The sequence below is a fragment of the Aphis gossypii genome, chromosome 3 (assembly GCF_020184175.1).
Source record: "Aphis gossypii isolate Hap1 chromosome 3, ASM2018417v2, whole genome shotgun sequence".
Taxonomy (NCBI): Eukaryota; Metazoa; Arthropoda; class Insecta; order Hemiptera; family Aphididae; genus Aphis; species Aphis gossypii.
The window spans coordinates 4,675,600-4,693,044 of NC_065532.1; the positions used below are offsets into that span (position 1 = coordinate 4,675,600).

Below are 17,445 nucleotides of genomic sequence, written 5' to 3' on the forward strand. Positions count from 1 at the left end.
AATACGTCCCAGTTGATGCCCATCTCTATACGTAGATCACTGGAAATGAAAAATACATTTACGAGTATCTGAAATAAATTATTGAAAATAATTTTAGAGTTGAAATAAATAGGTATATTATTGAGTAATGAGTACATTTTTTAATCAAGTTTAAGTTGTTTTCATTATGTAAACTGTATTTATACGTACATAAATCAGCAAAATATCGATATACATTTTAAAAAAATATCATAGCAAAACACCTTTACTGTACGAGGTAAGTAAAAAATGTAATTACAAAACTAGAATCTATCGACTCACTATAATAGCTTGCGACAAGCCCGCCAATATCAAGTCACCAGGCATGGAGGTAGTTTCAGACGACCGCGGTCGTGGTATACTACAGTTTTTTCATAACCTCATAGCAACAGCTGCTGTTACTGGTGTAGTGGTGTTCCAGTCAAACAGACGGTTCTACTTGTATAGTAATAGTTGTATTATTGTTTTTTTCTAATCATCAGACATCAAGCTTTCCTCTACGGGCTTTACGGCTCAGCTCAGGGCCTTTACAAGTCTACTACTTGGCAATTGCGTTCTAGTCAGCCATACTACTACAGTAAATTTTCGACTTTCTTTTTTTCAACACATTTTTCGCTCTCGCGTCTGTCGCACGACAACGTTTCGAATTCTGACCGTAGAGCCGAAGACGTTGAGCTCCGACTTACAGACATACGATCCACCGGTCGGTCATTTATCACCTCCGTCCTATTCTTGTGTATACGTGTACGTGTGTGTGTGAGTGTGTGTGCGCGCGCGTATTGTACGTACCGTTTGCCCCGCGACGTTTTGCAGCGTTCGCGCGAGCGTGTGTGTGTGTGTATCTTGCGTTTGTGTGCGTGTTCCTTTGAGGTTCGCGCCCGCGCATTTGTGTCAACTCATAGTCGGCTATCACTTAACAGCAGCTTAGCTACTCGAACAATATAACAGCAGCAGCAGTCACCATCGTCACCACCTTCGCCGGTTCTTTCACATCTGCGAACATTAGATTGACGACAGCTTTACCATCTTCTTGATACCACTTGAGACGAGCAACGAACCATGTCGTCAAAGATCGAACAGATACTATTCATCGAGCCACCGCACGAGCTCAAATTCAAAGGTTAGCAAATACTCGGCACGAAACCAATGATTTTTGGGTTTGTGTGTGTATGTGTGCATTGTTTTGGGAAAAAAACGATCTATTACTATCTCTTTCTATAAGGTTTAAAACCATCGTAGCTATGTAATTATGTATACTAAGGCACATGTTACATTGCAGGTAGATACCTCGGAGTCTAATGATTTAGCTTAACATACTTGATACATGTTGGCGTCTACTACACAATCGTTTGTTTTTTATTTTACTCTTCTATTGAGTACTGTTGTTTTCATGTATATTCCATTGCCACCCTTGTTGAAAGTTTTCTCACAAAATATTGCTGTATGATGTTGTCCGTTCATGTTAAAATTGAAAATATTAATTACCTTGTTTCTTTTTCTTTTTTTTTCAATTTTACGTTGTACCTTTGAACAATAAAATTAAGGCTTTGTTTATAAATTATGTAGTAGTAGTTTCTGTTTAAATTGCTACATAAGTATAAATTAATATCCTTTATTTTCATCTTCCTAGTGGGTTAAATGTACTGTTTACTTAAATAATACCTACCTACTTAATTTTACTAGTCATTATAAAAAAGAATTTAAAATTAATGTTTTTATTTATATTTGCATTACCTACTAGATTATTTGTGTTGTGAGATTGTGTATCATTGTTAAATAATGATAAATAAGGTCTAAATAAAGAAGATTAGGTACATCAATATATTATTAGTAAATTAAGTTTTTAATTAGAAATATTTGTATTAAATAAAATAATAATTTATGAGATAGGTTAATTTTAGCTTTTCATAACTGATATTTTTACTGATTGTATAACTTAATATAGACACCTACCTAACTTAGGTATTCTAAAAAAATTTTTTGTAAATATTAGCTTTATGCAAATCAATTTTTATTAATGATTAAAGATATTTTTATGCATTTTGGTCATATCAGGTAATTGAAAAATATACTTAAATTTAATGTAGAATTAGTGTAACATACAAAATAGTTAAAACAAAATAAAAAATTGAAATACTCATTTATAGTAGGCAATACATTGATTGCAGTCATATGATTAATAATTCAAGAAACAAACTAAGATTTTTTCCTTTGTAAATGAAGCAAATGTCAAGCCACCACCAATTACACTATAATTAATTTGCAATGATAATAGGTACATTTTTTTTTTTTAACTAACATACTGCTATATGCCAAAATGCCAAATACTAGCAGTATGGTTCTTTAGGATTTTAAACAATATGATCCCAGGTTAAAACTTAACATTCCTACCGTTATATTTAATAAATGTTCGATAACTAAAACCAAAATTTTAAATTGACTGTTATTTTACTTTATTTTTAATTTATAGTAGAATTTAAGTTTTATGAATCATAATAAAAATAGGTAGGTATGTTACAAGTTTAATATGTTATAAGCAACAATAATTTTCACTATTATTTTATATTTTTATCTTATCATAAATTCTTAATGTATGGCGTAAGGCAGGGGTTCTGAACATTTATTAACCTAAAAAATCCTTTGAGTCTTGATACAGGCTCTTAAAAGTTAAAATAATCATGGTTGTTTTTATTTTAGACTATTATTTAACACGAATCATAATATTATTATAAAGATTATTAAAATATGTTAAATGTATAAACTATTAGATCATAATTTTCAATTTTTATCATAGAATAATTAACTAACAACATTCATATTTTAAATTTATCTTTAAAGTATAATAAAATAGGTTTACATTAACAAATTCAAAGCTCTGTGGACTTTTGACTGAATAAAGTTTTATTTTATATTTTAATTATAAATTAATTTAATTTAAGTATGATTTGTAAAAAAAAATTTTTTTTTTTAGGTCCATTTACTGAACCAGTTCAAACAATTATGTCTTTGAAAAATCCAAGTGAAAGAAAAGTGGCTTTCAAAATAAAAACTACGGCACCTAAGCGTTATTGTGTAAGGCCAAATTGTGGTGAACTTGGTCCTAAAGAAAAGGCAGAAATTTCAGGTATCTATAAACAAATGTACTTAAATATTTTTATTTATTTGCATCCGATCTTTAAATTAACAATCCTTTTCAGATTTTTTTCCCTTTTTGTCTGATTAATTTTTATTACCATGCTTTTTTACCATTTTATAATATTTTAATGAACCTTAAAAATATTTTCCCCTATATGATTGTTCTAACTTGTGTTTTTGTTGGTGTGTGTTATGAATTTGTTATCCAGTAATATTGCAACCATTCGACTATGATGCCAATGAACGAAATAAACACAAGTTTTTGGTACAGACTGTTCTTATCGATCCTGCTGCTGATTATGGTGAAGATGGAAAAGCTTTTCAGGTTACTTCTATGTTTCATAACAGTTTTTAAGTCAAAAAATAATAACAAAATATTTTAATCAGATTAAAAAACTAAAATATTTAAAATTTTATTTTATTTTTTATTTGAAATATATATTTATAATCTATCCAAAACATTTATCTTATTTAAATGATAACTAACATTTATTTTATTACAGTGGAGAGATGTCGATGAAGGTAGAATAATGGATTCTAAACTAAAATGCTCGTTTGAAATGCCTACAGTTGAACAGTTATTAGAATCTAAAAACATTCATGATGATACCACAGTAAATTATTTTGATTATTCCAATTCAATAAAATTAATAACCATTAAATATTTTTTAAACAGGCTGTACTAGAAACAAATACTGAAACAGAACTACAAAAAGCAACCACTGAAGTAAAAGAATTACGTGAGGAAGAGACAATCTTAAGACAAGAAAATATGAAATTGAAAGTAAGATTCTAATGATTTTATTTTTAACATTTTATTTAAAAAAAATTTTACTTTATAGGAAGAATTATTGCAACTTCAATATGAACTCAAAAACCAGCAATCTCAAAAACGTTCTGTTGGTGGTAGTCAGCATTTGGATATGCAAAACAGAAATGCCAATATCACTTTGATGGTTGGTCTGGCGATAGTAGTAGCATTGTTGGGTATTATCGCTGGAAAATATGTATTTTAGTAAGATATTTTAAATTTACGTTTGAAAAAGAAAACATTTTAATTTGAAAATAAATATATAATATTAATTTATAAAGCAAAAAAACAAAAAAATTGTATTTCAAATTTTTAATGCAAATTCTTTGTGCATAGTCCTATCTATTAAGGTCCATAAAAAACAATTTATAAATACATATTATTAAGTTGCCATCAATAATTATAATCCAATATTCTATAGATATTCATGCGCATATTAATTTGGAAAAATATATAAATAAAAACCTTTCTTTTTGCACAGATCAATTAGCTTATAAACCCGTTATGGTGCAGGTAATTAGTTAAAGAGTATTTGGTTATTGTTTTTTTCTTCTGTGAAAGTTATTTTTTTTTTTAGTTTGATTGAATTTTTAACTGGTTAATATCTTTAATAGCTAAATATATTGGATTACTGTTATTCTCTCTTTCTATCTTTTTCTAATAGACTAATATTGTATACAAACAAAATGTATTATCTTTATTCTAAAACATGTGTTTTATCTGTCAGTTCCAACTGTTTGTATTTATTTTTTAATAATAAATTATTGTAATCTTGTATGTATTAATATCAAATTCTTATTTATTGGTTTTTACTCTTATTCTTATTATTACTTTTTTAAATATTTATGTTAAAATGTATTCATATTGAGTAAAACATAGTGTTATTTACCAATGTGAAAAAAAAACAAAATAATTAAAAACTTAATAATATAAATTATTGTAAGTCTATAGAAAATAAATCATTTTGTTTTAAACTAAATTATGTGTTATGTACATATTATACAATACATACATTTATATGCATGAATTTAGTGTTTGAATAATATTTACATTTTTAACATAACTATGTTCAAAATTCAATAATTATTAAACAATGATTAAAATGTACCAAATATTAACACATTATTATGAAATCAATTTATTATTGTACATATTTTTGAAAAACTTTATGACTATCACATTTTAATTGGAAACATTATTAATATTATATTACATGACAAATATATTTGTACTACTAATGAGTAATGTGATACAAATTAAAATTAAAGTAATTAAAATGTATAATACAATTTATACTTTTCAGCATAATAAAAATTAGGTACAATATTTTGTTTTATCATAAAAATAGATTAATTTTTAGAAATATTGTTCATTAAGGGGATACTCGGCCAAATGTATTATACTTATTTTATAAACATACTTCATAGAAAATTTGATTTCAGCAGTACCAATTGTATGTCTATAACTTTGATGTTAGTGAATTATTAAAATCATTAGTAAAATTATTGTGTTCTTTCGTTGGGATTTACAATATTTACATTTTTAATAGAATGCTTAGTTATTAGCATTTTAACATTTAACATATGCTCCATATAATTACTTAAAAATTAAAATACAGTAAACAAAAAAAACAAAAACAAAAGAGAACATAGACAGATTTATTCTAACATTATAGCACAATAATATTACATCGGAACTGATGAACACAAATTTACCGTGTTGTATGTTTATAAGACAGACAACTAATCTAACTCAACAGGGATGGTGGTGGTGGTGTATGGCGTCCTATAACTTTAAAATAAACTGTCTACTTTCATAGATGTATACCATAATTTATTATCAAAAATATAATGTTTATTGGTTTTAATATTTTTATTTTTCATGAATACCTTATTACATTTTTCAAATAAATTACAATTTATACTGGTCGTCTTACCTGTGTTTATTGTCTTCGTCTTACTAACATGTGCTATGTTTGTTCTACAGTTACGATATTATTTGTAGTTACTTAAGTATAAAAGAAAATTGACTTATTGTATGGACATTATCCATGTTTGCCTAATGAATTTTTACTATATTTAATTTTCAAGTGAATTGAGAGTGTAAAATATTACTATTTAAAAATGATTATAAATATCTCTTAAACGTGTCTGGTCAAAGTACATAAATATGAAGTGTATAAAATATTAATATATTGAACAAGATATAATTTGTTACTTAATATTTTAAACATTTATGTAACAATAATTGTGGTAAGAATATCTGATAATGTAACCTAAATGGCTATTATAAAAATAAATAGTATGAAGTTTTAGCTTTTTATAATACATTAACTTTTTAATTAAAAACTATTAAATCATTAATTAACTATTATATTATTATTTAGGACATAGTTCTGTTTACTTTTTTTATATTAATTGAACGCGTACAATATATATTAATCAAATTGTCCTTCATGATCATATTTTTTTGAAAAGAATTAAAATATTTATTTTTATTCTTTTATAAAAAGTTCTGTTTTCTTAAACTTGATAAGATAATTTTAAGAAAGGATGGTTTATTTTTTAATGGAATTACTTTTTATACCTAAAACACAGTAAATTTTATTAAACATAACACATAGTACTAAGTACTGTTTATTAACTCAGTAAAAAATGAATATAAAATAAAATAAAAACATTTATAAGATAGATTTAATATAATCGTTAGGTATGTTACATTTGTATACACTTGATCACAAAATGATTTATTAAAATTTATTTTAAATCAAGCTATCTTAGTTGACAGGTTAGAATCAGCCTTAAATTTATTTAATATAAAAAAAAACTGATTCAATTTTCAATATAAGATGTAAATGATGATAGTGTCACCAATCTGTCTAGAATTTCTTGACTACCGCCTAGTCCCAAATCAGGTTCACTGATTGCTATTGGCATTACATATCCATTTTTACATGTCCAACCTTCACTTTCCACTATTCTCTCTGCTTGTTCTTTGTCTACTCCCATGTACGTTTGAAATTTGTCGAGTTGAATGTTTTCGTAGTGCATGCTAATGAATTTTAATGTGTCCTGTTGGATGCGACGCTTGATTGCAACCATAATAGGCTCAAGTACGTCAGACCATTTGCAGTCAATCAGTTCATATGCTTGTGTGTAGTGTTTTGACCAGAGGGCTTTGCCAATTGACCAAACCTTATGTAATTCGGGATCGGACTTCAGTGCCTCAGGTACGCGGCGCCATAAGAATTTTGCGGCGCACAATTCGTTTGTGTACAAATAGGCGGAAAATAATTTGGTGTACTGTTCAGCCGTCAGAGACCCTTCTTGGATTTCGTCATTTTCGAGCTCTTCGATAACGAAACTAAAACACAGACAATAATCCACTATACAATTAAAGTTGAACCTTAAAACAAAATTGAACGATTGTGAACTATGCCTACCTGACGTCGAGCGGTTCAGGAATCATATTTGGAGATGGCATAGCGAAAAATACACTGGATGAATATAAAATAATGTAAACTGTCGACGGTTGGCTAAAATACTATAAAGAATACTAGTTAGCAGTTTTAAACTTTAAAATAATAGATTAGTGGATATGAATATATAATATGATATTTAATCATATCAACATTTAACACCGACAAAACATCAATTATTAATTATCATACAATTTTTTATTTTTTTCATATCATGATATCTTACAGGTTGGCCGGGCTTATAAATAATATATAGTTTACCACTATTATTAATTATTATTACAAGATCGTGATATACCATAATGTTGGCGAATGGCGGGTAAAGCACCGACTATAATAAGAATTCTTATTGTTATACGGGATAAAAATACTTCTTCTAAAAAACAATAGCTAAAAAAAAAAATTAATTATTTATTTTCAAATTCAAAATTGCCAACTTTGAAAAGTTAAGAGTGCCGATTGTATTATAAGATGATATCACCAATATCGGCAATTTTTAAATTTTTATCATTAAAAAAAGAGAATTAATTTGATGATTTGATCGTTTTTTCATGAAATAGTGACCTAGGAAATGATTATGTGTATGTATAATAATTAAAACTGAGGTTTAGCAATGCGTTGTTCTAAATCAACTGACAAAGCGTAATTAATCGAATAATTTACTAATAATTATTAATTAATATTGTTTAATATTAATACAATCTGTCAAACAATATCAAACCTGTTAATTGTTATTGATATTAATATTTTAAAGTTAATGAATACTTCTTGGTAGAACCTGAAATATATCTTACCATTCACTAACGGACACTTCTTGTTTGTTTCAAGATTATATATTTATATATTTGATAGTGATTAGAATGTTAAGATTCATGTATTTATGTATACAAGTCATACATTGTAACACAATTATATACATATACATTTCACCTTCTAGACAAGCTTACACAAGTCTGATTTTTGAATTTAAGAGGAAGAGCTAACTACATCTTGTAATAGTCATAGTAGCTGTAAGTTGTAACCAGGGACTAAGATATAATAATATATAACATTTTAACCCCTGAGTTATGACTGCTAATTGTGGTTGTAGATAAAAGTATAAACCATTATAATAATTATTATGTTCTATCAACAACTATACTTCTAAATACTAATATTAAAATAATAAAACAAATCTTGTTCACTAATGTATTTTTATAGGTTTTTTTATAAATAATTTTGTTTAATTAATATTGAAATGATAGAAAATAATATTTATAACATTTTACTTCTTATCATTGATTCTTGAAGTCTTAAAATTATAATGTAAAAGATTCAGTACTACAACTGATGGCATTAAATACAAAAGAGTTGTTTACAGGTTTATATTGTCGTGTGATTATTTTTATTATCTCGTGCGATACACAACCACCTGAAAATATAAAAATATTTAAATACGAACAAACTGAATAGTAATTCATTTTAGTAAAAGTATATCATAATTTAAGAGTAAATAAATAATGAAATTTTACCAATGAACGAAGATACACTATGTAATTCAGACTTGCCATAGCGACAATACTCATGTATAGAGTCTTCTTTTGTCGAAGACATACAACCCCATTCACTTAATAGTTTGGATATGCATACCTAAAAATATATAACATATTACCGAATGTAAAGTTTTTATTTAATTAATAATTATTGTGTTTACCTTCAGCTTAGGAATATCAGGTTCAACTTGTTCATCAATTTCACCAGGATATGTATAATATTCCGAATAAAATCTTTCTATACCACGCAGTATAATATAATGTTCAATTAAACTGTCTGGATCTTCAAGGCTTTGACCTAAAAAAGGTGTCAATCATGTACAAAAATGAAACAAATAGTAGACTTAAACTATAGAGATAGTTAGGTTATTTCTATTTCTACTTATTTCTAATTAATTTTTTTATAGACAATCATTGGGCAGGGTATGTCTTAATTGGCAACAAAAACATTGAAATTTTCTGTTAAAAGAGAAAAATATTAATTGATTTAAGTTCAAGTCATCAATTATCAATTATTATTTTTCTAATGAAATAGGAAATTTTTCATTCTGAAGAAATATTAAAAAAATATAATGAGCTTTTTCTTGAAGTTACAAAATATATAGTGTCATTCTCTACTCTGTGATTTTTGAATAATATTAAACATTTAACTCACATATTTCATTATCAGTATTCCCTTTACGTTCATATTCATCAGCTATCCGTGTACCTCTTATAACACATAACTCAGATGCATGTTTACAAAATATTTTAATATCTTGTTCTGTGATGGTATCATCAGGAAGGTTAATATCCTGAAGAAGTTGTTGGACCCGGTTATAGACTGCTTCTGCGTCTTTAGCAGCTTGCTCATGATATCTAAATACACATTGACAATATTTTTATGCTTACACTATATTAAAAATATTTTAAAGGAATTATGAAAATATTACAATTGTTGCAAACTGATGTATTTAAAAGTGTCAGCTGTCATATCAGGCAATGTTCCACGAACTGGAAGCCTGCCACATCCTTCATTATCCACAAAATCTTTAAGTGCTTTGACCATTATCCAGAAAGGTTGACTCTAAATTAGATAAAAATTAAATTAATTGATACAAATATAGCATTTTCTAGTTTAACAAGATTATGGCTATCATTGAGACACATAATCTTGCTTCAGTTTACAATTACCTATTGTTATAACGTTATATTATTTGTTTTATAATTTTGTTTATTCCTGTTTATGACATTTACCTGTTAGTTAAAACACCATTAGTAGTCTCACTTTAATTTCATTATAAAAATCACATTTTAAGATTTAAAATCCGTTTTATAATTAATATTATTTAATATTCACATTATGAAAATTTGGTCCCTACTTAAGACTAAAGAAGAAGTAGCAAGACTGATTAAGAATTTGGTATTTAAAATACCAAAAAAAAAAATATATATATAAGAATGGTTAAGTTGCAAATCTATACTTTCGAAAAATTTATATTTTGTAAGTATAATATTAAAAAGTGGGCAAGTGGATACCGCTCTGCTGTACATTAGGTGCCGTATGGATCATTATTATATATTATAGGAGTGTTAAATTTGAATCCAATGATAGTTATCATTGTATACGAAAAACGATTCTGAACGAAGATGATTTGTCAGCCTAGGATATAATTTCTAGTGGTTGGTGAAAAAGGTTGTTTATGTTTTAATGGCCTGAATACAACAAAATTTAAGTTCTTTTATAATAATTGTAAGCTAAACTTATGAAAAACCTTGTATTAAATGTTCAACTCTTAGCTACTTATACAAAAATTTTTATGAAATATACCTACAAAATAATTTGCAAGTATTCATAGTTTTGACGAATTTTTGTCAATATTTGAACTTCAAATGCTAATAAAAAAAAATTGTGCCTATATATTCTTATAATTTTTTAATCACTATAATAATAACTTATGAGGAACTTTGCATTAAATTTTCAAGTATTTTGATAGGGCCAAAAAGATTTTATCGACACATAAAAAAAGAATTTTCAGAAAAATTGAAAATTTCAGTTGTCTATAAATAGCTCAAAAAAAGTCAAAATATTTTGAAAATTAAATCACGAAAAGAAAACGCGAATCTTAATAACTGGTAAAATTTTCAAGTATCTACGACTTATACTTTTTGAATAATAACAAATATTTAAAATCGTTTGAGAATAAATCGTTATCGTTACGCTATTTCGTTAAAATTTAAAATTCAAACGCACTAAAAATTTTTCCTATAATGATGCTTCGAGTTTTCTCTATAGATACTTGAAGGTAAACTTATGGAAAACTTAGTGTTGTATTTTTAATCCTTAGTTATAAACACAAAAAATTTTATGATTTTTCAACTTCAAATAATTTGCAAATATTCATGCTTTTGACGAATTTTTGTAAATATTTGAACTTCAAATGCTAATAAAAAAAAATTGTGCCTATGTATTCTTATAATTTTTTAATCACTATAAGAATAAAATATGAGGAACTTTGTATTAAATTTTCAAGTATTTTGATAGGGCTAAAAAAATTTTATCGACACTTCAAAAATATTTTTTCAGAAAAATTGAAAATTTCAGTGGTCTATAAATAACTCATAAAAAGTCAAAATTTTTTGAAATTTAAATCACGTAAAGAAAACGCGAATCTTAATAACTGGTAAAATTTTCAAGTATCTACGACTTATACTTTTTGAATAATAACAAATATCAAAAATCGTTTGAGGCTAAACTGTTATTTAACGCGGTTTTTGTAAAAATTTAAATTTCAAACACTCATAAAAATTTTTTGTCTAAATCCGGTAGAGTTTTTTTTACAGATATTTGAAGAAAAATGTATGGAGAACCTTGTACCAAATTTTCAAAACTTTTTGGTCATCCAAAAAATTTTTATCGACACTTTAAAAAAAAATTCTCAAAAAAATCGAAAATTTCAGTGGTCTATAAATAACTCATAAAAAGTCAAAATTTTTTGAAAATTTAACTATATACGGATACCACTGACATTAACATTTGGTGAAAATTTCAAGTATTTTCAGTGATTAGTTTTTGAATTACAACCATAAAAAAAAATCGATTTGGTCGAAAACTGGTTTTGCGTAAAAATTGCCGTTTTTCCGTCATTTTTTTTTTGTTTTTCTCGATTTTTTTGAAAACTGTTGGAAAATGTTAACTTTTTACCTCTATAATGCACCAAGGATATTCACTTTTACATCGGAAACCACCCCCATTGTTTGAAATTGGAGCATTATTTCGACTAGTTATGCTGTACACAGACACAAAAAAAAAAAAAAAAAAAACACACACCATTGTAAAATCAATACATTCATCACTTCGTTCAGAATCTAAAATATTCAAAAAAAGTTAAATCCGAAACAACACTTGTTTTAAACACAATCATCTTCTGTTTATTAATTATTATTAAACAATTTATTTTGCTTGGACCTGAGGTGTTAACTTTTATAGTTTTATAGTAGGGCACAATAACAATTTGAAAATAAACAAATATACTGACTGGGATAATTATTTGTGTTCTCAATATTGAGGCAAGAGCATAATTGAGAAAGATAAAAAAATTGTTAAAACAGATAAAAATGTATTTTCTAAGAGAAAATAATAGATTTTCGGACAAATATGTTATGAAACTTATGAATAATTTTTGATCCAAATTCTTGAAACTATGTTTACTTTTCTAAATGAATTTTGTTAAATGTAAAAAGGGGAACATTAATTTATTCAGAATGTTGGTAATCATCACTCAAGAAAACTTAAAAAAAACAAATTTTAAACATTTGACAATAAACCACAGCAAAAACTGATAGATTCTTTAAGTGGATTATATACTCAAATTATAGAATTTATTAGATCAGCAAAATAACAGAAATTAAAAAAAGCATTATAGAAAAAAGTGTCATCGCTCAAAATCATATTTAGCTAAATTTAGAAAGTTTCAGAATGCAAAAAATATAAATTCACTGGTGTCTTAAAAAAACAATCAAAATCTGATATTCTCCAATTGATTACCCATGTATCATGTTTACAAAAAAAAACATGTAAATTTTGCATACATTTTAGTTATCATTACAGCAATACTTAACTTATTAACAATAATATTAAATCATCCCATTTTTCATGCTTATTAAAAAAGCGGGTAAGTGGGTACCGCTCTGGTATACATTAGGTGCAGTGTGGATCACTATTATATATTATAGGAGTATTAAATTTGATAGTTATCATTGTATACGAAAAACAATTCTGAACAAAGATGATTTGTCAGACTAGGATATAATTTCCAGTCGTTGGTGGAAAAAAAGGTTTATGTTTTAATGGCTTGAATACACCAAAATTTAAGTTCTTTTATAATTATTGTAAGCTAAACTCATTTAAAATCTTGTATTAAATTTTCAACTCTTAGCTACTAATGCAAAATTTTTATGAATTATACCTACAAAATAATTTGCAAATATTCATGGTTTTGACGAATTTTTGTCAATCTTTGAACTTCAAATGCTAATAAAAAAAAATTGTGCCTATGTATTTTTATAATTTTTTAATCACCATAAGAATAACTTATGAGGAATTTTGTATTAAATTTTCAATTATTTTTATTGAGCCAAAAAATTTTTTCAGAAAAATTTAATATTTCAGTTGTCTATAAATAGCTCAAAAAAAGTCAAAATTTAACTGTATATAGATAACACTAACATAAACATTTGGTGAAAATTTCAAGTATTTAAAATGATTAGTTTATGAATTACAACCATATAAAAAAATCGATTTGGTCTAAAACTGGTTTTGCGTAAAAATTCCCGTTTTTTCGTCACTTTTTTTTGTTTTTCTCGATTTTTTTGAAAACTCTTAGAAAATGTTTACTTTTGACCTGTATAATGTACCAAGGATATTCACTTTTCTATCGGAAACCACCCCCAAAGTTTGAAATTGAAGCATGATTTCGACTAGTTATGCTGTACACAGACACACAAAAAAAAAAAAACACACATCATTATAAAATCAATACATTCATCACTTCGTTCAGAATCTAACACTATATAAAGAACTAAATGTGATTTATTAAAAAGAAATATAAGGCAGACTATTGAAATAGGAAAAAGGAAAATTTTGTTAGTCTTTAGTCAAGGATTGTAGCATTTCACAAAAAAAGTTAGTCTCATAGAACAAGAAAATACCCAAAATATTTATAGTTTAGATAGGTACTTACATTTGATGTTAAATTCTTTAACTTTTCATCTTTAAGTATAAGCCGTACATTTTCTGGCAATGAAGTACGATTATAAGCAAAATTAACAGATCGAATGGCTTCTTCGAAATTCTCCTCATGATGCATGGTACCATTCTCATGTTTTCTAATACCTAAAAGTACATGTTCATAAAAATGATATATTTCTGAATAATAATAATAATAATAAAAATGTCTTAATTTTAATTAAATTACATTTTTAACTTATTGAAATCGAGACTATAGCACTTACAATAATTTAAAAAATTATTATTTGAGATAAATGGTATTTCAATAGTTCATTTTATTAGAAAGTTAAGTTATACAATCTAATCACATTAATATTTTATTTAATTTTTAATTTATAAACATTTATATATTTTAAAGTTAATTTCTTAAATATAAAATAATAATAAAACATCGAAAAACTCTAAATCGATTTAAATACATAAATTGTCATTAAAAAAAAAAAAATATTGTATAGCGAAGGGATGCGGTTTTTCTTTTCTGTATTCAGATTAGTTGTTAATTTACATTCAAGATAATAATACTTTAATTAGTATTTAAGTATTTTATACTTGGGAATAGATAAAATAATAAAATATAACATTTAAACTATAAAGTAGTGAGTTAATATTGATTTATAAAACTATTGTTTAATTAATATTTTATACTCATAAATAATGACTATAATTTAATTTATATTACCAAATACATTATTTTTCTTAATGGACAACAATTACAATTTAACTTGATCTAATATTATCTCAATAATGACTAATGAGTAATCATTTAAAAATAAAAAAATAATACTAACTATTTTTTATATTTTCCCGGATAACTTGTTTTTGCTTATATGCTTCAGGCAGCATATTGACATCACCTATATCATTACGCCATTTTTCTAAGTGTTTATATAATATTACAAGGTAAGGAACATGTAAATGATTTGTAAGATCAAGAGCTTCTAGATCATAAGAATCAAAATGGGCTTTAAGTTTCGGAAAAGGACAATCTAACCGAAGATCGGGATTTTGGTTGTCTGGATGAGTTTTTATCATAGTATGTTCGGCAAGTTGAAGTCTCATAGAACCAAAAAATCCATAACTTTGACATACTAAAAGAGGAATATTGTAAGTCCATAGTTTATGTGACAAATCAATTATTTCTCTAAAAAGGAAAAAATACAATGTTTTGTTAATATTTAAATTTAACATTTTAGATATATTATTTTTAATATCATTATTAATACTTTTCATGTAGCGATGTAGTGACAACCACAGTAAATGTATTAAATAAACCAGGATTTAAATCTAATAATTTTAGTAAACATTCATCGATAAAGTGACCTCTGGTATCTGGATTTAGTTCACATAGAAGTTGTGAAGCAATTGATCCTCTTTTTTCTCCTATTCTATCTGCTGTAAGGAAAAAACTAACAGAGAAAAAGACGATTATAATTTAAACTAATATTAAGTAATATAGACTTTATAGAACTTACTTAGAACCTATATCCTCTTCAGTAATAACTTCATTGTCAATTATAGTGAACGCTCCAATACCAGGCAAGACCAATGACTTCAATATCTCTGTCCCTAATGCTGTAGCATTAATTAAACACACATGAGCAGTTTCTAAATCTTGTTGCCCTTGATCACCCCATAATCTAAAATAATAAATATTTTAAATTAGGTATATACACAAATATTATGAAAAATATTTTAATGGATTAAGTATAAGTAAACAATATTGTTCTATAATTTAAAATAAAACATTAAACATTAGGTACTTTAATTACTAAATTATAGTGAAATTGTTGGTTAAAGTTAAATTATAAATACAGATATGAATTTGATATATACGTATAAACTTTATTAAAGCCCACAGACTAGAATAATAATATTTAATTAGAATTTAGGGAATTATATTCATTAAATGTTCAGCTATTAAACATATTTTATTTCATGGTTTCTTCATAAAGTAGGTAGAACTACGAATTAATTAAAGCCATTTATGAAGATTATAATTTACTATTACCTCAGTGGCAAAAATCTCTAGGAGAAAACCAGAATAAATGAATGAGTATAAATATATAGTATTTACTCAAATACTGTTACTGTATGGAGACTAATATAGGCATAAGTACGGTTTAAAATCTCGAGGAGGCTAGAAATATCAATTAATATAATATATTAACATTAATATATTGATAAGTTATGATAAGTAGTTATTACCTAATTTTAGAAATTTTTATGGATGGAGAATGGGCTAATTTATGTTTATAGAGGATAAAAGGTTAAGTCACACATCTCCGTTAATTACGCTACCTACTATATTCAAGTTTTAAAACACTTAGATTGACATCTAGTGATAATAGTAAGTTATTGATTAATAATTGTACAGTTCTTGTAAAAATTGTAGGAATAATATTTTTTGAATTCCACATATTATTGTTGATTTATTGATTAACTTTTAAATTTAAATAACTTTTTAAGAATATTGAGTTTTAAATGTTAATATGTTTAATGGTAATTGATGATAAAAATCACCTCAGTTGTCTGTCATATTTCCGACTTCGTTCTGACTGTTCAGGTGATTTTGGAGACGGTACAGCCATCATAAATTTAAAACAAACAGTCTACTAATCAATTTCTCTAAGTATAAAATAAATTAACACACTTCTTAAGATTTAAAATAATAACGTGAAAGTCTTTTATAATTACTAAATGTCTAAATATATTGTGAATGTTAGGTGTGACCGATTATAATATATATTTATTAATAATGTATAATATTTTGTTTGAATTATAACTTATAAGCATTGACTATTGAGCACGGATTTCGAATATGAATACATTAAGTCCTTTACTAGACGATAGTACTGTACTAGTGTTGCAGTAGTGTACTTATACTAATACTACTAGTACTACTGTTTACTACTGTTTGAGTTTATCAAGCAAAGATTGCTAAATTTATTTTATAAGTATTTTGTTTTGTAATTGTATATAAATAATATTAAAATTAAAATGAGTGTATTATTTATTTTGATGATATTAATCAATTGATAAAATATATTTTTTGAGGTTATATATATATACTAGTTTTAATGATAACATTAAAATAATAAATCAATTTTTTTAAATAAATGTGTTTAATTAATAGTTATTAAAACTGTTAAGTCATTAAACTTTTATTTAGTAAACTATTATGATGAATAAGTAGAGGAAAATA

General features: G+C 25.7%; 3 protein-coding genes across 4 annotated transcripts in view; 1 reads left to right on the forward strand and 2 right to left on the reverse strand.

The window, feature by feature from the left end:
* Window positions 1-489: 489 nt before the first annotated feature.
* LOC114120014 (vesicle-associated membrane protein-associated protein B) lies at window positions 490-5,831 on the forward strand. The gene is made up of 6 exons (XM_027981771.2): window positions 490-1,138; window positions 2,990-3,142; window positions 3,363-3,478; window positions 3,657-3,767; window positions 3,830-3,937; window positions 3,996-5,831. Exons 1-6 carry the CDS (start codon window positions 1,078-1,080, stop codon window positions 4,167-4,169), a joined length of 723 nt encoding a protein of 240 aa, XP_027837572.1. The 5' UTR covers window positions 490-1,077; the 3' UTR covers window positions 4,170-5,831.
* Window positions 5,832-6,565: 734 nt separating this feature from the next.
* Window positions 6,566-7,629, reverse strand: LOC114119997 (COP9 signalosome complex subunit 8). The gene is made up of 2 exons (XM_027981754.2): window positions 7,407-7,629; window positions 6,566-7,327 (listed from the first exon to the last, which is right to left on the reverse strand). The coding sequence occupies exons 1-2, from the start codon at window positions 7,445-7,447 to the stop codon at window positions 6,796-6,798; spliced, it is 573 nt and encodes a 190-aa protein (XP_027837555.2). The 5' UTR covers window positions 7,448-7,629; the 3' UTR covers window positions 6,566-6,795.
* A 987-nt stretch (window positions 7,630-8,616) lies between these two features.
* LOC114120046 (NEDD8-activating enzyme E1 regulatory subunit) overlaps window positions 8,617-17,445 on the reverse strand; it is a 28,689-nt gene continuing 19,860 nt past the window's right edge. Inside the window, exons 1-10 of one of the 2 annotated variants that reach the window (XM_027981829.2) lie at window positions 16,764-17,249; window positions 15,716-15,880; window positions 15,467-15,649; window positions 15,032-15,384; window positions 14,197-14,348; window positions 9,907-10,040; window positions 9,630-9,832; window positions 9,136-9,272; window positions 8,954-9,071; window positions 8,617-8,853 (exon numbers count right to left, since the gene is read on the reverse strand). In XM_027981829.2, coding sequence (XP_027837630.1) covers window positions 8,741-8,853; window positions 8,954-9,071; window positions 9,136-9,272; window positions 9,630-9,832; window positions 9,907-10,040; window positions 14,197-14,348; window positions 15,032-15,384; window positions 15,467-15,649; window positions 15,716-15,880; window positions 16,764-16,834 — 1,629 coding nt within the window. In that variant the 5' untranslated portion in view covers window positions 16,835-17,249 and the 3' untranslated portion in view covers window positions 8,617-8,740. Of the gene's footprint in view, window positions 8,854-8,953; window positions 9,072-9,135; window positions 9,273-9,629; window positions 9,833-9,906; window positions 10,041-14,196; window positions 14,349-15,031; window positions 15,385-15,466; window positions 15,650-15,715; window positions 15,881-16,763; window positions 17,250-17,445 lie in introns of those variants that run through there. The other variant, XM_050204912.1, reaches the window with a different exon arrangement.